Raw genomic sequence first — 25685 nt, 5'->3', positions numbered from 1 at the left:
CATTGGTTGTCGGGGTCTGCGGGCGGAGGCTTATCGGAATCTGGGAGTCCCCTTTAATAAGGGGGCCCCCAGATACCGGCCCCCCACCCTAAGTGAATGGATATGGGGTACATCGTACCCCTATCCATTCACCTGTAGGCAAAAAGTAAAAGTTAATAAACACACAACTCAAGGCTTTTTAAAATATTTTATTATTCTGCTCCGGACGCCCCCCCTGTCTTCGTTATTAGCTCAATTACCAGGGGGGGCTTCTTCTTCCGCTCTCCGGGGGTCTTCTCCGCTCTCCGGGGGTCTTCTCCGCTCTCCGGGGGTCTTCTCCGCTCTCCGGGGGGGCTTCTCCGGACTCCGGGGGGCTTCTTCCATCTTCTCCCCTCTTCCGCTCTTGACTCGGCGAACCCCGGTTCTTCTGCAGCTCTCCGGTGCCTTCTTCTTCAGCGCTGGCTGCCTGCTATGTTTGTGTGTTAGCTCGATTTCAAACAGGCAGCCGGCGCGGTCTTCTGTGATGTCAGGGTCTTCTGGTCTTCTGTTCTTCCGATGTTGCCTCGTCGCCTCTTGTCACTGTAATGATGGAAGCGCGCCTTGCATCACATTTATATAGGCATCACCGTCCCATCATGCTCCGGCAGGTACCCACGTGGTGGGTGCCTACCCACGTGCACCCACCACGTGGGTACCTACCGGAGCATGATGGGACGGTGATGCCTATATAAATGTGATGCAAGGCGCGCTTCCATCATTACAGTGACAAGAGGCGACGAGGCAACATCGGAAGAACAGAAGACCAGAAGACCCTGACATCACAGAAGACCGCGCCGGCTGCCTGTTTGAAATCGAGCTAACACACAAACATAGCAGGCAGCCAGCGCTGAAGAAGAAGGCACCGGAGAGCTGCAGAAGAACCGGGGTTCGCCGAGTCAAGAGCGGAAGAGGGGAGAAGATGGAAGAAGCCCCCCGGAGTCCGGAGAAGCCCCCCCGGAGAGCGGAGAAGACCCCCGGAGAGCGGAGAAGACCCCCGGAGAGCGGAGAAGACCCCCGGAGAGCGGAAGAAGAAGCCCCCCCTGGTAATTGAGCTAATAACGAAGACAGGGGGGGCGTCCGGAGCAGAATAATAAAATATTTTAAAAAGCCTTGAGTTGTGTGTTTATTAACTTTTACTTTTTGCCTACAGGTGAATGGATAGGGGTACGATGTACCCCATATCCATTCACTTAGGGTGGGGGGCCGGTATCTGGGGGCCCCCTTATTAAAGGGGACTCCCAGATTCCGATAAGCCTCCGCCCGCAGACCCCGACAACCAATGGCAAGGGTTGTCGGGAAGAGGTCCTGTCCTCATCAACATGGGGACAGGGTGCTCTGGGGTGGGGGGGCCCGCAGTGCGCCCCCCTGCCCCAGAGCACCCAACCCCCCCATGTTGAGGGCATGCGGCCTGGCATGGCTCAGGAGGGGGGGGGGGCGCTCGCTCGTCCCCACTCCCTTCCTGGCTGGCCGGGTAGCGTGCTTTGGATACGGGTCTGGTATGGATTGTAGGGGGACCCCCTACGTCAATTTTGCGGCGGAGGGGGGTCTCCTTACAACCCATAACAGACCTAAGGGCCTGGTATGCTCCTGAGGGGGAACCCATGCCGTTTTTTTCATTGAAAATTGGCATGGAGTTCTCCCTCAGGAATGCATGCCGAGCGACGCTGTCATTTTTTTTTAAAATTATTTGTTTTCCCGGCGCGTCTTTTTTTCACCCGTCGTAACTTTAGTGTCCCGTCGCAATCCACAAAGCCGCCCGGCGTCAATTACGTTCGCGCGATGCACGTCGGGAAAATGACGTCACGCGCATGCGCAGTACGGCCGGCGCGGGAGCGCGCCTCATTTAAATTGTAAACGCCCCCCGGAGAGGAGGAACGCCTTACGACGGCGGCACTTAACTTACACTGCTTGAAATTTTTACGTAAGTGCTTTGAGGATCAGGCACTTAGGTAAAAACTTTAAGTCAGTGTAACTTAACTGCTGAAAGTTAAGTTACGCCGCCTGGCTGAGGATTTGGCCCTTTGTTCCCGGGCCTATTTTGCCACTTTTCTCCTTTATGTAAAAATCTAAATTTTTTTGCTAGACAATTAATCAGAACCCCGAAACATTATATATTTTTTTTAGCAGACACCCTAGGGAATAAAATGGCAGTCATTGCAACTTTTTTTCTCGCACGGTATTTGCGCAATCATTTTTCAAACGCCTTTTTTTAGGGAAAAAAACAGTTTCATGAGTTAAAAAATAACAAAACAGTAAAGTTAGCCCAATTGTTTTGTTTAATGTGAAAGACGATGTTACGCCGAGTAAATAGATACCTAACATGTCACGCTTTAAAATTGCGCACACTCATGGAATGGCGCCAAACTTCGGTACTTAAAAATCTCCATAGGCGACGCTTTAATTTTTTTTACAGGTTACTATTTTTGAGTTACAGAGGAGGTCTAGTGCTAGAATTGTTGCACACGCTCTAACGCACGCGATGATACCTCACATGTGGGGTTTGAACGGTGTTTACGTATGTGGGCGGGACTTGCATGCGCGTTCGCTTCTGCACACGAGCGACCGGGACAGGGGCGTTTAAATTTTTGTTTTTATTATTTTATTTTATTTTTTTACTTTTTTTTTTTTTTTACACTTTTTTTTACATTTTTTTTTTTGATCACTTTTATTCCTATTACAAGGAATGTAAACATCCCTTGTAATAAGAATCACTGTGACAGGTCCTCTTTATGGAGAGATGTGGGGTCAATAAGACCCCACATCTCTCCTACAGGAGGCTTACAAGCATGAATTCGGTGAAAAAAAATCACTGATTACATGCCGACAGCCGCGATAGCGGCTTTGTTTACTTTCGGGTACCGGGCGTGACATCATAACGTCGCGCCTGGTCCTCCGACGGTCATAGAGATGACTGTGACCATCTGGTCACCAGTCATCTCTATGGTTTACCAACGAGTGCCGGCTGACTCGCTCTCCGGGCCACTGATGGCACGGGAGAGCCCGGAGAAGCACCGGATGGCGGCGGGAGGGGGGGGACGTCCCCTCCCGCTGCCTAGAAGAACGATCGAGTGGCGGAACCGCCGCTTTGATCATTCTTCTGGTGCACAGAATCGCCGGCTGAAGACGGCGATATCTGAATAATGCCTGCAGCTGCAGGCATCATTCAGATATCACCGCACAAAGCCGAGGACGTCCCAGGACGTCCTCTGGGTCTCAAGTGGTTAAATTTAGTTCTGCTAGGCTGTAATCGGCCTAAGCTGAAATTGATAGCTCCGTTGTCATGCATGAGGTGTCAATAGGGTAAACTTCAAGGGATTACAAATACACAGTCGTTTCAATACACTCGGTTTACGAGCATAATCCGTTCCAGGAGAATGCTTGTAATCCAAAGTACTTGCATATCAAAGCGAGTTTTTCCATTGAAGTCAATAGAAACGAAAATAATTTGTTACGCATTGACTTCAATGGGATGCAATACCAAATGCGGCCAGAGGTGGGGGGCACCAGAGAGCGCAGAAAAGGCCCGAGGACACTTCGGCTCGTTTCCTTCGCCCCCGTACCTTAGGCCACATAAGGTACTGCAGGCCAATCTTTGGCTTTTCTCGGCTCCTGCGCCCCCGTACCTCAGGCCAAATTAGGTACTGCAGGCCTATTTTCGGCTCTGCTCGGCTTCTGCGCCTCCGTACCTCAGGCCAAATGAGATACTGCAGGCCTATTTAGCTTGAATTATGCTCGTCTTGCAAGTCAATACTCACAAACCGAGTCAGAATTAAAAAAAAAAGTTGCTCGCAAACCAAACCGCTCTCAAACCAAGTTACTGGCAAACCGAGGTTCCACTATAGTTCTTTATTAGAAGTGAGGGAAAAACGTATTTGATCTCCTGCTGATGTTGTACCTGTGCCCACTGACAAACAAATTATCAGTTTATAATTTTAATGGTAGGTTTATATTAACAGGGAGAGACAGAATAACAACAAAAATATCCAGAAAAACGCATTTCAAAAAAGTTATAAATTGATTTGCATTTTAATGAGTGAATCACCAAAATTTCTGGTACCCAGGTGTCTTCCATACAGAAAATTAGCTGAGATTAGGAGCACTCTCTTAAAGGGAGTGATCCTAATCTCAGCTTGTTACCTGTATAAAAGACACCTATCCACAGAAGCAATCAATTAATCAGATTCCAATCTCTTTACCATGGCTAAGACCAAAGAGCTGTCCAAAGATGTCAGGGACAAGATTGTAGAACCTACACAAGGCTGGAATTGGCTACAAGACCATCACCAAGCAGATTGGTGAGAGGGTGCCAACAGTTGGTGTGATTATTCGCAAATGGAAGAAACACAAAATAACTGTCATCCTCCCTCGGTCTGGGGCTCCATGCAGGTTCTCACCTCGTGGAGTCTCAATGATCATGAGAACCGTGAGCAACCAGCAGGGCCCATCCTGTGCGGGTGCGTGGTGTGCACCGCACCCAGGCGCCAAAGGAGGGGGCGACAAATTTACAGGGCACCGTCAGTCCCAAGTGTGCTGTCACAAGCTAAGTTAGTATTGTGTGCACGTCATTCGAGGGTGCCATGGCCTCACTCAGTGCCTTCACCGCCCACTCACCCACCCAGCGTAGTGTGCACATCCCCCGCCCGCTGGGGCCTGCTTCACATACCCGCCCGATGTATAGCCCATACGAGGAGGAGGAGGTAGGCTAGGTCTGCCCCACCTCCTCCCCATGTCTCCCCCTGTGCCCACCCACAACCCCTTAGTGCAGCGGAGAGCCGAGCGATTGATCAGCTTCGGCTGCCGACATCGCCGGCACCCTGGACAAGTAAGTGTCCATTTATTAAGTCAGCAGCTGCAGAATTTATTTTTTTCAGGCGGACCTGATTTAAGTCTACTATGAATATTGCTACCAGATTCATCCACCTTACCAATCGCTCAGTGTATCATTGCCATCCCTCTCTACCAATCTCTCTACTTGCTTCTGAGCACCAAACAAAATAACTTACAAAGCCATCTACAACTCTTTCCCCATCTACATCACCAGCCTCATCTCAGAATATCAATCAAACTGTCTATTTTACTCCTTTCAAGACTTTCTGTCCCTGAAGCCTATTCTGCCTTTACAGTAGCTAGAACTGGATCTTACTTTTTCAAACAATCCACCCCCACACAGTGACTATCTTTTGTAGGGGAGCTCCAACACACGGCCTGTGATTGACAGCCTCAGCTGTGAAAGTTTTTAAGCTGCATGAATTTAGCACTTTAATCGATGTGAAGAATTGGCTACAGATGAACAGGTATCACAACTGTGAATCACCTGAAGCTTGTTACTTCACTGGATATAGGTAAGGGTTTACAACTACTTTAACAAAGACCAAAGCCAAAAACTAGCATTTTAAAGTGGAGATTAGCAATATCTCTCATAAAGAGTTCCCTTTTAATGGGCCTTATCTATGCCCCAGATTGCCTGTTTATTAATTACTGTAAAACACTGTACAGGGATACACAAAGAAATGTAATGGTATTTTTATAGCAACACCGACTGGAAATAAACGGGTCTCCTCTACCCTTTCAGAGGCTGTCAGGCCTATGTACCAACTCCAGAGCACACCAACAAACATAGCCTAAGACCCCATATACAGATGTACTATGAGAGTATAAAAAGGAAGTTAATTTCTCGAGTGCCGCCCTTTTGGCCCCTTCTGCTAATTTTGTGTTAGTGGAAGTTTGGTGAGCGTTGATTCACGATTTTCAGATCGTACAAAACAAATGGCTTTTAAAATATGTTTGGCATAACTACATCAGTATCACCAGCTTTGTTATTATCCCATTAAAGAAGGTGAGAATTTTGACATTTCATCATTTGCCGCATCACGAATGTTAATTTTAGATTACAAACAGTAGTTTACAAGACTAAACTCTTCCGGGTCGTACATTGATTCCAAGAATGCGTGTTTGGCAGTGGTGTATTTACTTTTTGTGCTGCCCTAGGCCTGACTAAACTCGTGCAACCACTAATTTAAATAGGATCTACCCCTTCCTGTCAAGGTAACACCCCTTCCTGTTTAACCACTTGAGGACCGTCTAACCCCGATATACGTCGGCAGAATGGCACGGCTTGGCACAGGCACGTACAGGTATGTTGCCCTTTAAGTGCCCAGCTGTGGGTGGGGGGGGAGTTCCTTAATCTGCAGAGATTTCCTCCCACTTCCTGTTTGGAAATGAGGCAGGAAATTAAGGGAAATGAACAGATGGCAAAAAAAATTTAAAATTAAAAGGGGCTATAACCATCCCTTACTCCAGGGGTCTTCAAACTACGGGTCTCCAGCTGTTCAGGCCTAGTCATGTCTGTGAATGTCAGAGTTTTGCAATGCCTCATGGGATTTGTAGTTCCTCAACAGCTGGAGGGCCGTAGTTTGAGTATCCCTGCCTTACTCTATCCAAAATGGGGGAAAAAAAAGTGTTGCCTATATTTTAAGCACAAATTTCTGCTACATTTATGGAGGACTAAGACAGGGCTTGACAAATTTTCTTGGAATCTAGGAGCCAGCTAAAAAAGTTAGGAGCCAGGAACGCGCCCCGTTCCTCTGAGCTTGCATGCAGAAGCGAACACATACGCGAGTAGCGCCCCCGCATATGAAAGCGGTGTTCAAACCACACATGTGAGGTATCGCCGCGATTGGTAAAGCGAGAGCAACAATTCTAGCCCTAGACCACCTCTGTAACTCAAAACATGCAACCTGTAGAATTTTTTAAATGTCGCCTATGGAGATTTTAAAGGGTAAAAGTTTGTCGCCATTCCACGAGCGGATGCAATTTTGAAGCGTGACATGTTGGGTATCAATTTACTCTGCGTAACATATCTTTCACAATATAAAAAAAAATTGGGCTAACGTTACTGGTGTCTTATTTTTTTTAATTAAAAAAAGTGTATTTTTTCCCAAAAAAGTGCGCTTGTAAGACCGCTGCGCAAATACGGTGTAACAGAAAGTATTGCAACGACCGCCATTTTATTCTCTAGGGTGTTAGGATAAAAAATATATAGAAGTCAGTGTTTGGGGCCACTCTGTGCAAAACGAACTGCACAGTGGAGGTAAGTATGACATGTTTGTTATTTAAAAAAAAAAAAATTAAAGCTTTACAATCACTTTAAGGTTAGGTAAAATGTTAGTAAACCAGAACAGACCCAGCACTATTATACAGTAAATTTTCTATAACCCTTTCATGACTAAGCCTATTTCTGACATTTGGTGTTTACAAGTTAAAATCCATGGGCCAGATCCACAAAGAGCCGGCGTAACGTAAAAATTCCCATTTAAGTTACACTGCCTTAAAATTTCTACCTAAGTGCCCGATCCACAAAGCACTTACCTAGAAATTTTTGGCTGTGTAACCTAAATTCCGCCGGCGCAAGGCGTTCCTCTTCAAATGGGGGCGATTCCCATTTAAATTAGGCGCGCTCCAGCGCCGGCCGTACTGCGCATGCTCGTGATGTCATTTTCCCGACGTGCATAGCGCGAAATTACGTTACGCCAAGCTTTGTGTATCGCGCCGGGTCAATAAAGTTGCGTTGGGAAAAAAAATTTTAAAACAAAAAAAAAAACGCGTCGCTGGACAGAAGGGTCTGCTTTTACAAGGTGTAAACAGTTTACACTTTGTAAAAGCAGCCCTAATTTTACGGTTGCAAACTAAAACTTACGGAGAAAAAACGAAGCTGAAAAGCTTTGTGGATCTCCGTAAGTGCTAATTTGCATACCCGAGGCGGCATTTCGACGCGAAATGCCCCCAGCGGCGGATGCGGTACTGCATCCTAAGATCCGGCAGTGTAAGTCCCTTACACATGTCGGATCTTCTGTCTATCTCTTGGAAACTGATTCTGTGGATCAGTTCCAAAGATAGAAACAGGGATACGACGGCGTATCAGTAGATACGCCGGCGTATCCCTTTTGAGGATCTGGCCCCATATTTTTTGCTAGAAAATTACTTAGAACCCCCAAATAATATACATATATTATTTTATTATATTGTTTTTTTTTTTTAATTATCACTTTTATTGCTGTCACAAGAAATGTAAACATCCCTTGTGACAGTAATAGGTGGTGACAGGTACTCTTTATGGAGAGATCGGGGGTCTTAAAGCGGAGGTTCCGCCAATTTTTTTTTTTTTAAGTCAGCAGCTACAAATACGTCAGCTGCTGACTTTTAAATAATGGACACTTACCTGTCCAGCCCGCCCACGATGTCAGCAGCCGAGGCTGAGCAATCGCTCGGTCCTCGGCTGCTTCCGCCACCATCCTCGGTGAGGGAATCGGGCAGTGAAGCCTGACGGCTTCACTGCCTGATTCCCTACTGCGCATGCGGGAGGATCGCGGCACGCCATCACTGGTCCCCGCTCTCTCCTGGGAACAGTGTTTCCCAGAAAACAGCTTGGGGGGGGGTTCGACGTCACAGGCTGGATTCCCGGCGGGAATCAGACCCGGAAGTGGTGCAAATACCTGTCTCTGCACCCCCCTTCCCCTGAAAGTTGCCAAATGTGTCACCAGAGGGGGGGGGAGGGATCCAAAAAGCGGAGGTTCACTTTTTGTGTGAACCTCCGCTTTACACATCAAAGTATTCAGATCACCAAAAACGGCGACTCTGAATACTGTATATTTTTTTTAAATCCGGCGCCATTGGCAGCTGAGTAAACTGGAAGTGACCTCACTTCCGTGTTTACATTCAGGAGACTGGCAGGAAGCCATTTACCTCCTAGGCGCCGGAGGTGGCGCATCGTGGATCGGGTCTCCCGGTGGGTCGGGAGGCCTGGTAAGAGTGGCAGGAGGGGGGGGGGGGGTGTCCCCTCCCGCTCCTCCGGGATAACAAATGAGCGGCTTTTGGCTGAATCGGTTATTATCACTGGAAAGCCGATCGCCCGCTCTAAAAAACGATACCTGCAGCTGCGGTTATCATCCCGGAATAACCCCCGAAAGCCGAGGACGCATATGAGCGTATGCTCGGTGGCAAGAGGTTAAAGACCTCCATACTGTGTTTTGAAATATATATATATATATATATATATATATATATATATAATTACTGCCCCACCCACAGAAAGATTACAGTAAACAATAAGACCGGGTTTTTAGATATTGTGATATATGGACTGCACTGTCTTTTATAATGCTTCTGTGTAATTGGGCTTTAATAACAAGCACTGTGCAGATTTAATGTCTTTGACACAAATATTTTATCATCATTTTTTTCAAATGCATGTTTTCAGTGCTGAAAACTAAACAAAATTACAAATTGAATTTAATCAATTGACGAAAACGATGACAAAAATCAATTCCAATTTTCACCAACGAACTAAAACGGAACGAAAATGTAAAGGAGCAATGTTTACCCACCTGAACTTCTGCTTTCCTCAGAGACCTGTCTGTTAAAGCCCCAATCCCTTGACTCTATCTGCAAGCTGCATTGACTCAGAGGCTCCCATCAATCCTTTCCCTTTCCTATGCAGTTCCACACATTACACTCATTCACACTATCTCTTTGGCGTCCTCTGCTGGCCTTTTCTAAATCAGCAACACAATTCTATCCACAGCCTATAATAATTGCACATTAAAGTTTAACCCCCTTCCTGCCCAGACCAATTTTTAGTTTTCAGCACTGTCGCACTTTGAATGACAATTGCGCGGTTGTGCGACGTGGCTCCCAAACAAAATTTACGCTCTTTTTTTCCCACAAATAGAGCTTTCTTTTGGTGGTATTTGATCACCTCTGCGCTTTTAATTTTTTTGCGCTATAAACAAAAGAAGAGCGACAATTTTGAAAAAAACACAATTTCTTTTACTTTTTGATTTAATAAATATTATAATTTTTTTTCCTCAGTTTAGACCGATACGTATTCTTCTACATATTTTTGGCAAAAAAAAATCGCAATAAGCTTATTTGATCGGTTTGCGGAAAAGTTCTAGCATCTACAAAATAGGGAATAGAATTATGGATTTTTTTTTTTTTTTTAGTAGTAATGGCGGCTATCTGCGATTTTTTTCTTTATTGTGAACGTGACATTGCGGCGGACACATCGGATACTTTTGACACGTTTTTGGGACCATTCACATTTACACAGCGATTAGTGCTATAAAAATGCACTGATTACTGTGTAAATGTGACTGGCAGGGAAGGGGTTAATACTAGGGGGCGCTGAAGGGGTTAAATATGTTCCCAAAAGTGTGTTCTAACTGTAGAGGGAGGGGACTCACAAGGGGAGGAGACCGATGTGTGTTCCTCTGTACTGGGAACACACATCAGTCTCCTCACCGCTGACAGGACATGGATCTGTGTGTTTACACACACAGATCCATGGTCCTGCCGTGATTGCCGGCAATCGTCGGTGCCCGGCGGACATCGCGGCCGCCGGACACACGCACCGGGTCCCGGGCAATGCGGCGGGAGCGCACGCCCCCTACCCGCCCAAGAAGGCTAGGACGTCATTTGACGTCCAGTCTGAGAGACGGAGGGTTCCCGTCGACGTCATTTTACAATGACTCGGTAGGGAACAGGTTGAACATGTATTGCACTACTACATAAGAATAAGTAGGAGGCATGTACTAAGCTGCTGAAAGAAGGGATTTTCTTATCTTCTTAATATTTAATGTTGGTAATATATTCAAGTAATAAGTGCAATGGCATTACAGCCAATAAAGTTTACTTTTTTTTTTGTTATTGTAACCACTTGCTTACTAGGCACTTAAAGGGGTTGTAAAGGTAAAAACATTTTTTCCCCTAAATAGCTTCCTTTACCTTAGTGCAGTCCTCCTTCACTTACCTCATCCTTCCATTTTGCTTTTAAATGTCCTTATTTCTTCTGAGAAATCCTCACTTCCTGTTCTTCTGTCTGTAACTACACACAGTAATGCAAGGCTTTCTCCCTGGTGTGGAGAAAGCCTCTTGAGGGGGGAGCGGGCGAGCCTCCTGGCATTTGGGGTCCATGCTGTAGCCCTCATTCGGCTATAGCACGGGCACCAAGTGGTTAAAGTTGAGCTTCTGTTTGTCAAAAAGCAGTATTTTTGTTTGTTCATAAAACTTATATATATTTCATATCACGAAGGCTAATCTGTGTCTGTAGTGCATGTTCAAACCTACTATAAATAATAACATGTTATTTGATTTTTACTCCAGGAGTACATATTGAGTTTGGCAATTCTAGAGAAATTCTTAAATAATGCATTACAATTTAACTAAACCCATTCGATTTTGTCAACTAAAATGTACTGGAGATATTAGTTGACTAAAATACGACTAAAACTAAAACAATTCAGATGACTAAAAATATGACTAAAACTAAAATGTCATTTAAAGGGGTTGTGAACCCTTGTGTTCTTTTACCTTAATGCATCCTTTTCATTAAGGTGAAAAAACTTCTGACACTGACCGGCCCTCTAGCCCCAGCATTTTACTCGCCTGAGCCTGTTTGTTCCCTCGGCAGAGATGCGCTGTACCTCTTTGACCGGGGTTCTCGGCTCTTGATTGGATAGATTGACAGCAGCGCAGCCATTGGCTCACACTGCTGTCAATCAAATCCAATGACGCAGGCATAAGGGGCGGGGCAGAGTCTGGCATTCTGTGTCTATGGACGCAAATGCTGGACTCGGGAGCAAGCCCGCAAGGTAACCCCCAGGGAGAGCGCTTCTCCTAGGGGGTTTACCGATGCGAGGAGAAGCCACGAGCACCCTTGGAGGACCAAAGAAGAGGAGGCTACTCAGGGCCACTCTGTACAAAACAAACTACACAATGAAGGTAAGTATGACATGTTTGTTACTTTAAAAAAAAAAAAACAAAGGTTTACAACCCCTTTAAGTCAAAAGACTATGGGCTAGATTCAGCAACAACATACGGCGGCGTATCTCCAGATACGCCGCCGTAATTTCAAATCTGCGCCGTTGTATCTTTACGCCGATTCTCAAAGGCAGATACGTTGAAAAAATAGGCTTCCTCCGCTGACGTAACTTGAATACGCCGGCGTATAATTGTTAATATTTACGCCGGCCGCTAGGTGGCGCTTCCTTCGTTTTCAGCGTAGAATATCCAAATGACCTAGATACGTGCGCCCAGCGGAATTTTTTTACGTCGTTTGCGTAAGGCTTTTCCGGCGTAACGTTGCTCCTGCTTCTATGAGGCGTACGCAATGTTAAGTATGGACGTCGTTCCCGCGTCGAATTTTGAATTTTTTACGTTGTTTGCGTAAGTCGTTCGCGAGTAAGGCTGGACGTAATTTACGTTCACGTCGAAACCAATACGTCCTTGCGGCGTACTTTGGAGCAATGCACACTGGGATATGTACACGGACGGCGCATGCGCCGTTCGTAAAAAACGTCAATCATGTCGGGTCACCACTCATTTACATAAAACACGTCCCCCTCATACTCATTTGAATTAGGCGCGCTTACGCCAGCCCCATTTATGCTACGCCGCCGTAACTTAGGAGGCAAGTGCTTTGTGAATACAGCACTTGCCTCTCTGATTTACGGCGGCGTAGCGTAAATACGATACGCTACGGCGCCGTAACAATGCACCCAGCTACCTGAATCTAGCCCAATGACTAAAACAAAATCAAAATTAACACTGACACTGTGGAATAAAATGGTAGGCCCAAAAAAAAAAAGAATGGAATAATCTGGTAGGCCCAAACCAAACTCAGAACTTCCATTTTCTAAGTGTGGACTTTTTGAAAAGGAGAGCTTTTAGCATATTATGATAAAACAATGCGAAGGTGTTCATTAACGTTCACCTTTAAGCCACTTTCCAGGATCTATCAACTGATCTGATATTTCCTTTTTCTTATTCAGCTTTCTTTCATGGATATATTTGTCACACTTTCTGGTAGTAAAACACTGCTGTCTCTTTCTGTATCTTAGGCTGGGACCAATGGTTACATGGCACCTGAAATTCTGAAAGATGAGAGTTACAGTTATCCTGTGGATTGGTTTGCAATGGGTTGCAGCGTGTATGAAATGATTGCAGCCCAAACACCTTACAGAGATCCAAAGGAGAAGCCAAACAAGGACGAGGTGAAACGGAAGACACTGGAGGACCCGGTTACATTTAACCATCCAAACTTCACTACAGAGGCTAAGGATATATGTAAACTCTTTTTAGCAAAGAAACCAGAGGAGCGATTGGGAAGCAGGTGAGGAAAGCCCAATGTGCCTCGTGTGTACAAAAAAATCACATAACATTTCTTCCTTTGCAAATGATTAGTGTCCAGTAAAAGTGCTTATTTGTTATTTTATTTTTGGATGGCCATATGTGCTTATGTACAAATATACACATACACAAATATATCCATCATTAGTACACCAAAGTAGGGATAAGCCGAACACCGGCCCGGTTCGGTCTACGGACACGAACACGAAAAATCAAAAGTCCTCATTTTAAAGGCTTATATGCAAGTTATTGCCGTAAAAAGTACCGTATTTATCGGCGTATACCGCGCACTTTTTTTCCCTGAAAAACAAAATCGTGGATGCGCGATATACGCCGATACCCGCTTCCCGCGCTTTGTTCGGACCACTACGCCGACATATACCGAGCGCAGTACACTCGGGTATAGTCGGGCAGGCTCGGCTCCTCTCGCGGTCACGTCGCGTGCGTCCTGTACGTCGTTTACGCGAGAGAAGCCGAGCCCGACTATACACGAGTGTACTCCGCTCGGTATATGTCGGCGCAGTAGTTCGAACAGAGCGCGGGAAGTGGGGATCGAGCAGGGATGGCCGCAGAAGGACGCCGGACCGGACGAGGCCGCCGATGGACGCGCTGGACGACGGGCAGGACGCGATGGACGACGGGCAAGACACCGACAAGGGGCATCCAAACTAAGTATTTTTTTTTGCAGGAATCTTCCTCAAATTCGGGGGTGCCGCTATACGCCGGGGCGCATTATAGCCCGATAAATACGGTATATGGGGACCCGGGTCCTGCCCCAGGGAACATGTATCGATGCAAAAAAACGTTTTTAAAACTATTGTTTTTAACCACTTTAATACCAGGCACTTACATCCCCTTCCTGCCCAAGCCAATTTTCAGCTTTCAGCGCTGTCGCTGTTTAAATGACTATTGCGCGGTCATGCTACGCTGTACCCAAACATAATTTTTATCATTCTGTTGCCACAAATAGAGATTTCTTTTGGTGGTATTTGATCACCTCTGTGGTTTTAATTTTGTACTAAACAAATCAAAAAAGACAAAAAATTTGGGAAAAAAATGTTTTTCTTTTGTTTCTGTTATAAAATTGTGTAAATAAGTACGTTTTCTCCTTTACTGATGGGCACTGATAAGGCGGCAGCGATGAGGTGGCACTGATGGGCACTGGTAGGAGGCACTGATGGGTGGCACTGACATGCAACTCTGATGGGCATTGATAGGCGCCACTGATGGGCACTCATGGGTGGCACTGATGGACACTGATAGGCGACACTGATGGGCACTGAAAGGCTGCACTGATGGGTACTTATAAGTGGCACTTAAAGGTAGCACAGATGGGCACTGATTGGCAGCTGCCTGGGCACTGATTGGAATTTCCCTGGTGGTCTAGGGTGCCATACCTGGTGGAAAGTGTCAGTAGGGCAGTGGACATTTTTATTTCTATTATTTTATTACAATTTAAAAAAAAAATGTTTTGTATCATTTTTTTTTTTTACTATTTGTTTTAGGAGCCCCGTTAGGGGGCTTTGGTGAAATTTCAGGGATCTAAACAGGGTCTAAACAGTAGCTGTAGTAGATTATTTTTGTAAATCTTGTATGATTGCCTATTTATTATGTTATCCAGGGCCGTCTTTAATATGGTTTGGGCCCAGGGCAAACATTTTTTTTGGGCCCCCCTCCAGCTTATTTTGGGCCTGGCTGGTTCACATGTATGTTTTGGCGGTCCTCATTTGTGCAGGTACAGCAGCCCATTGATTTGAATGGGCTGCCATGCCTTTGTTTCCTGCAGAAAAAGGTGCATTCAGCATTTTAAAAATACAGTTGCCTTGAAATCCATTCTGCTTTTGCACCATGCTACTTACCTGCAGTTCTTGCACACACAAACGCACTGTGTTTTTAAAAGCGTGACCTAAACATCTAAAAATGCAGCAAGTTTGACAGTGCGGGAACTGCAGATAAGTCACAGCAGACAGCAGAATGGACAGACAGTGCTGTATTTCAGTGCTTGATGGGCATAGGCGTGCCGTGTGCGCAGCCTATTACATGAGGCATGCGCTTTTCTTTGCAGGAAATGCAGGCATGGCGGCCCATTCAAATGAATGGGCTGCTGTGCCTGCGCAAATGTGGGCCGCCAAAACACATACATGTGAACCAGCCAGGCCCAAAATAAGCCCATCAAGCAGTTAAATACAGACAGTAATGTCATCTGCTCTGAGGCTTTACTCAGCCTGGACTGCAGGTCTGGTCTGTTATTTAAAAAGTTCCTCTATTTTACACATGGCATGGCATGGGGTCCCATGGTGCTAAAGCAGAATGGACAGACGGTGCTGTGACCCCCATGCCATGCCATGTGTAAAATAGAGGAACTTTTTAAAACACTGACCAGACCTGCAGTGAATCATCAAATATTATAAAGACTTTGGGCACACTCTACAGAAAACTTCAATTTACAATATAGATTAGCAAACAGTGACATACCTTGAGGAGCAGGACATGAAGAAGTCAGCCTCAGGAAGAGCAAACTGGGGATGTTATAAAATCACATTCTAATTCACTTTTATATGCAAGCAGCACCCAGTGGCAGGAAGGGAGAAGTGCGCATCTAAAGGGAAGCCAGGGGTGCTGTACATTTTAAAACACTGGGAAGGGAAGCAGTACTGTCACTGGCTGCGTGCCGCTGATGATTTTCAGCCTGATTTGTGGGCAGCACAGGGGCTTAACGGGAGGCAGGGCCGCCATCAGGAATTATGAGGCCACTTACACAGCTTCAGGCATGGGCCCCCTGGAGCAGAGAACCGGGATGGGGGGTGCTGCCGCCTAAAATTAATAAAGCAGGGGGGGGGGCTGCCGCAAATTTAGAAGCGGGGGGCCATTTACAAAAAAAGAAATAAAGAAAGAAATAAAGAAAAATATATATAAAAAAGGGGTGTAGCCATCCGGGGCCCTGGGAACCTCTGGGCCCTTTAATAAAAAGAAAAAAGAAATAAAAAATATATATAAAAATATATTTTAAAAAGGGGGTTGCCATCTGGGGCCCTGGGGACCTCTGGGCCCTTTAATATTTTTTTTTTAATAAAAATAAATTACAAAAAAAAGGGGGTTGCCATCCGGGACCTCTGGGCCCTTTAATAAAAAATATATATAAAGAAACATTTATAAAAAAAAGGGGGGGGTTGCCATCCAGGGCCCTGGGGACCTCTGGGCCCTTAAATAAAAAATAAATAAAAAAATATATAAACAAAAATAAAAAAATAAACATTTATAAAAAAAATAAAGGGTGTTTGCCACATGGGGCCCTGGGGAACTCTGAGCCCTTTAATAAAAAAAAAATTATATATATATATATATATATATATATATATATATATATATATATATATATATATATATAAATATAAAAAGAAAAAAAAGAAATAAAATATATAAAAAAAATGTTTTTTATAAAAAATAAGGGGGGTTGCCATCCGGGGCCCTGGGGACCCCTGGGTCCTATAATAATAATAATAAACATTTATATATATATATATATATATATATATATATATATAAATAAAAAGATTTTTTTTATAAAAAAAGGGGGGTTGTCATCCGGGGCCCTGGGGAACTATGGGCCCCTGGGGACCCCCAGACCTCTAAAAAAAAAATTGGCCCTTTAATAAAAAATAAAATAAAAATATATAAAAAAATTGTCCGTTTAATAAAAATATATAATTTTTTTTTTTTTCATTTAAAAATAAATAAAAAAAGGGGGGGTTGCCACCTGGGGCCCCTCCGGACCCCTAAAAAAAAAAAAAAAAAAAAAAAAAAAATTTTTTTTTTTTTTTTTTCAAAGGGGGTTGCTTTGGGCCCCCAACAGTGACAGGGCCCAGGGCACCTGCCCCATTTGCCCTGCGGTAAAGACGGCCCTGATGTTATGGTATATAATTAAATGTTTGCGACCTTGTTCATATTATGGACAACCCCTAGGGGTATATGTTATTTAAATAAATTAGATTTTCATTAATACTCCCTTTCTAGTTTATTTACAGCGACATGCTTTATTTAAAGTCCCATTTCTTTCCCCCCTATTTTCATATGTCTAAACAGTAGCTGCTGACTTTTATTTTTTTGGTGGGAGACTAGAGCTCCTCTTTAAATAATACACAGTTCCACCGACAACTACTGCTACAGTAATTGACAACATGATGTGTATGTATGGGTGGCTGTGTGACACTCCTGAAAGCCCTGCTGTGATAGGATACAGCCTATGTTGGCTATGAAAAAATCCTGGTCTCACCCAAATCCAACTAACATTTGGTCTCTTCTGTTCTTAAGACATCTTTAACCACTTGAGATCCGCACTGTGGTCGAAAGACGTCCACAGCGCGGCTCTCAAGTGCCGGGTGGACGTCCATAGACGTCCTGCTGTTGTTGTTCCCTGTGCGCGCCGCTGGGGGCGCGCAGCGGGGAAACAACGTGCCCGGCGCATCGCTCGGGAGCCGATGCGAGTGCCTGGCGGCCGCGATGTCCGCCAGACACTCGCGATCAACGGGAACACAGCCGGTAACACAGCAGGACGTGAAGCTCTGTGTGTAAACCATTCACATTTGTTCGGGACCCACGTCGCACTACCGCGCAATTGTCAGTTAAAGCGACGCAGTGCCGGAAGCTGAAATTTCGCCTGGGAACGAAGGGGGTTTATGTGCCCAGTAAGCAAGTGGTTAATCAGTGTGAGCATAGGTGTGCGCAGCCTATTACATTAGGGTGTGCACCCCAAAGCTCAAACAAACACTACCGATCACTCACAGTGTTAATTCACATAGGTAAGGGACCGGTAAATTACATATTTACTGCCCCTTCCCCCACTCATCCTAATACCTCCCCTTGGCTATAGCTGGCGGGAGAGGAGGGAAGTTGGCAGCGCTGTTGGGGGGTGGGAGAAGCCAGGGCAGTAGGGGCAATCTGTGCTGCACAGGGTGATTAGGGTGTGCCTGGGCACACCTGGCACACCCTGTGCGCACGTCTATGAGTGTGAGATTAATAAAGCCACAAAAGTATCTAAGTATACAGAATGTTTTAGTACTACAAAGCATACCTGATTGGAGATGTAGCACCCCCCTGGTGGTGCCTGATGTACATTCGCTCCATAAGACGCAAAGACATTTCCCCCCATATTTTTGGGGGAAAAAGTGCGTCTTATGGTCTGATAAATACTGTAAATAAAATATATGTAAAAGGATCATGGAATGTCTCATCCAGGGCATAGTGAGGCAACCACAAAATGAAAACAAACACAGATATACACAGGTTGTCATGCAAAAATGTCATTCATTTTAAAAGGTGACCAAATCATGAGTTATAAATCTCACTTCTTACTTATGCTGTCCCCTCTGGATTGTTTAATAATATTGTATATTTTTTATAGCTTTAATAATAAGAATTATTTGCCAAATGTTAATTAAAATCATTGCTAAGTCATTATTTCCATCTGTACATGTTGAATATATTAGCACATATGCAAAATTATGAAAATGGCTATGTACAGTATAAGTAGAGGCAGGGGGTGCCCTGACTCAATTTAAATGAAAAGTATGGCCAAAGCTTGTTTGGCCATACTTCTCACGTGTGTCATAGCATTACACTTACTTTTGCAGTCCTGTGACCCAGAATCACCCGAGAGAGGGCTAAAGTCCGCTGTGGACTGATGTCACAGACCAGCAACGGTCTTTGAGAGGATCCCAGGTCGAATCCAGCTAGATTGCTGACTGGCAGCTGGCTCAGCCTCTCAGTACTCCAGTGAGCATTGGAGGGGCAGAGCAGAGAGCAGTGATTGACAGTCACCGCTCACCGCTCAGAGTGGCCTGAGAAGTGAGCAATCAGCAGTCACATGATAGCTCAGTTCTTGAGCTTAGAGGCAGTGGATTGATGCTGCATCAGGTGGATGAGTACAATTCTGCACTTCTCCTTTAAGGGCTTGTGTAGACAGCCAATGTAGTGTGCTTTCAAATTAATTGGTGTATTTTGGAGTTTAATAAACTTCAATCTGAGTTACAGATGCATCTCACCTACAGTTGACCTCTTTCTAAGCTGCATCAAGCTGCTTCAATTCGCTTTTGCATTCCCATGGACTTTTATGGAATAAAAAGCAATTCTAACGTGAACAAAAGCTCATGTACACAATTCCCAAGGCTGCATTCACACCTGAGCATCGTGGTTTTGCACATTTTTTCCATGTGTTTTTATGTGTGTTGTATTACAGCATTTGAGCTTCGGGTGTTTTTGTATTAGCCTATAAATAACAGTATCACCTGTGAATTCACTTGTTGTGTGTGGACTTATCAGCTTAAAACTGCATAAATGTTAAACAAAATAAGCATATTGCGTTTTTTTTTTTTGCACATCTATGCAATTCTATAGTAATCAAAGTGCACCAATTGGCCTGAATCAAACTACAAAAGTAGCTCCAAAACATTTTTGGGCTCCAGGTGATCAATGTGCAATAGGGAACAGCTATCTTAGGTCCAAGAGCAATCGTATGAGCTGAAATTTTTCTATTAGAAAATTAGGCTAGGAGATATAAACCGCATTTTACTTTCAGAGTGCCTGCTGTATCATTATGCCTATGAAACCTCTAACCAACCAGGTAATCAGTCAATATCAGTGGCGGCTGGTGCTCAAAATTTTTGGGGGGGCGCAAACGTAAAAAAAAAAAAAGAAAAAAATTGCAGCCTTACTGTGCCCATCAAATGCAGCCACTGTGCCATCAATTGTCACCACTGTGCCATGCCATAAAATGAAGTCACTTTGCTATGCCATCAAACGCAGCCACTGTGGCATCAATTGTCACCACTGTGCCATGCCATCAAACGCAGCCACTGTGCCATCAATTATCACCACTGTGCCATTCCATCAAATGCAGTCACTATGCCATCAATTTCGCACCACTGTGCCATGCCATCAAATGCAGTCACTGTGCCGTGCCATCAAACGCAGCCACTGTGCCATCAATTATCACCACTGTGCCATGTCATCAAATGCAGTCACTATGCCATCAATTCGTACCACTGTGCCATGCCATCAAACGCAGTCACTGTGAATGAATGAATGAAAAACTTATATAGCGCGGCACATGCGAACTAAATCGCCTCTGGGCGCTCGTTGTTCCTGTCTCTCTTGATATCAAAAGAGATGAGTTTTGATCTTTCTTCTGAAGGTCAGGTGGTTTTCCTCCAACCGAATGCTGGTTGGTAAAGCATTCCATAGTCTGGGACCTTGGAGCGCAAATCTTCTTTCTCCTTTGGACTTGAATTTGGCTTTGGGTATCTGGAGCAGATTTTGGTTCGTGGATCGCAGAACGCGATTGGAGTTGTGAGCTTTTATCTTTTCGCATAGATATTGCGGAGCTTTCCCATGGATGCACTTATGTGTCAGAAAGAGTGCTTTAAAAGCAATTCTGTCTTTTACTGGCAACCAGTGAAGGGATCTCAACGAAGGTGAGATTGATTCCCATGTTTTTTTCCCAGTCACAAGTCTGGCGGCCGTATTTTGTACGACTTGCAGACGAGCGATTTGGTACTTTGGGAGTCCAAGGTAAAGGGCATTAGCATAGTCCAGTCTGGAGTTCACAATTGTTCCCACCACGACTGCTACGTCTTCTTTAGGAATAAATGGAATAATTCTGCGTAGTAGGCGCAGCAGATGGTGGGATCCGCTGACTACTGACCGTATTTGTGCATCCATTGTCATGAAGGTGTCGAAGATGACCCCAAGACTTTTGACTTTGGAGCTAGGGGTGATGATTTGGCCCAGAATGGGCGGGGGTGTCCAGGTTGTTGTCAGTTGACTCTTACGACTGGCGTGAAACAGAAGAAGTTCTGTTTTGGAACTGTTGAGTTTAAGATAACTCTTTGTCATCCAGTTTTCTACCAAAGAGAGGCATGTCTCTAGATTTAGACGATGATCCTTTTTGTTGCAGATGCGAAAATACAGTTGCGTGTCGTCTGCATATGAATGATAAAGTAATTTTTGGCTACTGATGATTTCAAAGAGAGGGCGAAGATATATATTGAACAGCACCGGTGACAGAGGGGATCCCTGAGGGACTCCGCATGATACCGTGCGTTTTTCAGAAGTGAAAGGTCCCAATTTCACTGTTTGTGATCGGTTTTCCAGAAAGGAGGAGAACCATGATAAATCATCTTCTGCGACTCTGGCTACTTCAGCTAGCCGAGTCAGTAATAGTTTGTGGTCTACCGCGTCGAAAGCTGCGCTTAGGTCCAACAGAACCAGGAGACGGGATTCTCCTTCGTCTGCGGCCTCGAAGGGCGTCATCCCAAATTTTGAGCAATGCTGTTTCCGTCCCGTGTCCGGGACGGAAACCCGATTGAAATGGATCAAGTAGGTTATGGGTATCTAGATGCTGTTGCAGCTGTTGTACCACTACTTTTTCCATTACCTTGGAGAAGGTGGTTAGGCCTGTTATCGGACGGCGGTGACTTGGGTCCTTGGGGTCTAGGGTGGGTTTCTTCAAGATGGGTTGGATTGTGCCCTCTTTCAGCAGGGAGGGCACTATGCCTTCCTTGAATGACTGGTTTATAAGCTGCATGATGGGCGGTGCCAGGATATCGGCACATTCCTTTAGCAGTTTAGTGGGGATAATATCATTAGGCACTGTGCTGTTTCGCAAAGTACCGATTATATTTTTAGCGGCATCGATGGAGATGGGTTTCAGAGTGAACTTTGTTGATTGTAGCAAATTTCTGTGGGTGTTGTGTGAATGATTGAGGGGGGGGTTGAAGGGGGTATTGTTTTGCTGAATGCTTTCCCGGATTCTCTCAATTTTATTGATGAAGAAATCCGATAATTCATTACAGAATTCTTGGGTATCTGAACTGGGGGGTTCAAGACATCCTGGATTCATGGTCTGAGTGACCAGCTTGAAGAGTTCGCGGGGGCGGTTTATGGCGTTAGTGATGGCATTGGAAAAGTGATATTTTTGGGCTTTGAAGATCTCTTTATGGTATTTTCTTGTTATTGCCTTATAGATGATGAGGTTCTCCTCTGAAGCGTTTCTTTTCCAGGCGGCTTCCGCCCTTCTGCGCTCTTGCTTCAGTAACGACAGCTGGTTGTTAAACCAGCCGGAGTTGTTTTTCCGGATGCAAGCCTTGCGTTTCGGCGCTATTAAGTCGGCTGACTGTAATAGGGCTGCATTTATGGCATCCAGTGTTTCTGAGGCTGTTTGAGGTGATTGGATTGTTTTTATTTTATTACCTAAGGTAGATTTGAAGAGTTCCGAATGGAGCTTCTTCTGAGATCTAGTCCAGTGTGTTGTCACCGGCTTAGGTATTTTTATTAATGGTGCAGTTTTGGAAACTATGAATTGTCATGCCATCATGTGTCATGCCATCAAACGCAGCCGCTGTGCCATGCCATCAAAAGCAGCCGTTGTGCCATGCCATCAAACGCAGTCGCTGTGCCATGCCATCAAAAGCAGTCGCTGTGCCATGCCATCAAACGCAATCACTGTGCCATGCCATCAAACACAGCCACTGTGCCATCAATTGTCACCACTGTGCCATGCCATCAAACGCAGCCACTGTGTCCCTCAATTGTCACTACTGTGCCAATTGTCACCTCTATGCCCCTCAATTGTCGCCACTGTGCCAATTGTCACCACTGTGCCCTTTAATTGTCGCCACTGTGCCCATTGTCACTACTGTGCCCATTGATGCCACTGTGCCTATTGATGCCACTGTGCCCATTGTTGCCACTGTGCATATCACTGTGCCCTTTAATTGTTGCCACTGTGCCCATTGATGGCACTGTGCCCTTTGTCGCCTCTGTGCCCATTGTCGCCATTGTGCCCTGTAAAATGCACTTACCTTAATACTTCGACCTTAATACTTCGACGCCGCTGGCTCTGATAGGCACTTCCGCACAGCCAACCAGCTGCCGTTATTCTGGTGGTCGACGCTCAATTTCCGGCCACCTGAATAGACCAGCGACAGCTGGCAACAATAACATACATTCATGCAATGCATGAATGTATGTTATTTTCAGTGGCGGTGCAGAGCCAGAGGGGGCGGCGCTCCAGCGCCCTCTATGGACGGACCGCCGCTGGTCAATATGCCACAAGGCACTGCTTTGCTGATTAGGGAGGCAGCATGTTTTCCTTTCTATGTAGAAGGTAAAATCTTTTGTTTTTCACCTGTATAAGATGTGCATTGATCCTGTAGTCATTTGTTGCCCTGTGCATGCAACTTATAGTAGAGTAAATTTTCACATTCTGGTGCCAGAATATTTCTGTTTAAGTTGAAGCATGAGGCATGCAACATGACACTGCACAGGTTAATGTATGTCCTTTGTCTGTAGATCTGACATTTCCTGTGAAGAAACAACATACCACAATCTCTGGTTCTCAGACCCAGTGCTCTGTAGGTGAGAGCTAAATAGTAATTAGATCTCACACAGGGCTCCATTCACAGTGGGGTATCCTACTGCATCCAATGCAGTAAGATATCGCACATTGTTTAAAAAAAATTTGCTTCGAAAAACGCTACCGTGTTTCCCCGAAAATAAGCCCGGGTCTTATATTAATGTTGGCAACAAAAGACACAGTAGGGCTTATTTTCGGGGTAGGTCTTACCATGTAATGTGCTGTCTTTTCTCCCCCTCTCTCTCCCTGCCTGACAGGAATCCCCAGTGTAAACGGAGTTAAAATGCTTGTAAAATCCTATAATCCACTCTATTACAGTAGTATATAATGTGTGTGTTTCTGTAATATAATTGTGCCAAATACCTTCGTTCATCGCTTCTGTGACCCGCCGGAGCTCTCTTCCCTGCAATTTTATTACAGAAACACACACATTGTACATTATATACTACTGTAATAGAGTGGATTATAGGATGTTACAAACATTTTAAACTAGGGCTTATTTTCGGGGTAGGGCTTATATCGCAGCCCTCCTGGAAAATAACGCTAGGTCTTATTTTCGGGGTAGGTCTTATTTTCGGGGAAACACGGTACTAATGTACCACAGTTATTTTATAAAGTCATACAGTATTTTAGTAGTGAAAGCTTGCTGTAATTTACCACTATCGGTAGCCAGCAGCCTTAACACAGTCTGTAAATAGCTGGTTGTCAATGATTGGGCAGCTACCGGCGTCCTTAACAACCAGTAACTGTCATGGTTGTTAAAGAGTGGGTGGCCGCCGTGTCATCAGCTGAATGTAAGAAAAAAAATATGGCGACACTGAAAAATTAAGAAAAAAAGCATTCGGGTCTGGTATGGATTTTGAGGGGAACCCACACACCACCGTGTCCTTATCAAACGATGAGTTATCAGCTGTCAGCGGTGTTCCACACTGTCAGCTAAATGTAAAGAAAAAATATGGCGGCAATGAAAAATTAGGAAACAAAATGGCGTGGGGTCCCCCCCATCCACACTAGGCTATTCGGGTCTGGTATGGATTATGGGGGAAACCCCCATGAAAATGAAAAAAAAAAATGGTGTGAGGGTCCCCCCCAAAATTAATACCAGACCCTTATCCAAGCATGCAGCCCAGCAGGTCAGGAAAGGAGGGGGCAAGCAAGTGCCCCCCCCCTGAACCATACCAGGCCACATGTTCTCATGTTGGGGGGTCTTATCGAAATCTGGAAGCCCCCTTTAACAGCCTACTCATTCACCAGGCAGCACAGTGGTGTAGTGAGTAGCACTTTCGCCTAGCAGCAAAAGGGTCGCTGGTTCGAATCCCGACCACGAGTGTGTCGAGATCCTACAGGGTAAAATGACCGCACCAGCCAAGCAGACACTGGCTGGAAAGAGGCGATTCAGTTCGAATGTGTAGCGCTATACAAGTCATTCATTCATTCATTCACCAATAAAAAAAAAAGTGTAGTGTAAAAAGACAGTAGACAGTTTTATGACAAGTCCTTCATTTAAACAACAAAAATAAAAACAAATGTTACCGGGTGGCACTGCCCCTTTGTAACGTCACTGACCAACTTTGCCACCAAAGCACCCCCCCCCCTTATGTTGGGGGCATGTGGAATGGTATGGTTCAAGAGGGGGCACTCGCTCACCCCCCTTTTCTGACCTGCCAGGCTGCATGCTAAGGGTCTGGTATGAATATTGAGGGGACCCCACGCCATTTTTACATATTGGCAAGGGGGTTCCCCTAAAAATCCATACCGGACCCAAAGAGCCTGGTATGGATTGGGGGGGACCCCACACCATTTTTTTGCTAAATTTCACATTGCCACCATTGCTTTTTTTTTTTTTTACATTTAGCTGACAGCTGATTCCCCTTTTGCAAATAGGGAAAATGTAGGTGAATAGAATACATGGTCATAGGGGAACTGATCAGCCTTTATACTACAAACTGCATCCACAACATGTGAGCCCATCAAATTTACAAGGTAAGGCAAACAAATGACACAAGAAATATAAAGTAACTACACTAGTACCTAGTTCAAACAACAGTTTTGCAGTGTACAAAGCCTTTAA

General features: G+C 45.0%; 1 protein-coding gene across 1 annotated transcript in view; it reads left to right on the top strand.

The window, feature by feature from the left end:
* The window catches only part of GRK7 (G protein-coupled receptor kinase 7), a 67204-nt gene that overhangs the window by 33147 nt on the left and 8372 nt on the right, over positions 1 to 25685 (top strand). The window contains exon 3 of the mRNA XM_040348798.1: positions 12915 to 13186. Within this exon, the coding sequence (XP_040204732.1) occupies positions 12915 to 13186 (272 nt within the window). The remainder of the gene's footprint in view (positions 1 to 12914; positions 13187 to 25685) is intronic.

The sequence above is a fragment of the Rana temporaria genome, chromosome 4, assembly GCF_905171775.1.
Source record: "Rana temporaria chromosome 4, aRanTem1.1, whole genome shotgun sequence".
NCBI lineage: Eukaryota > Metazoa > Chordata > Amphibia > Anura > Ranidae > Rana > Rana temporaria.
This window is presented reverse-complemented; position numbering and strand designations above follow the sequence as displayed.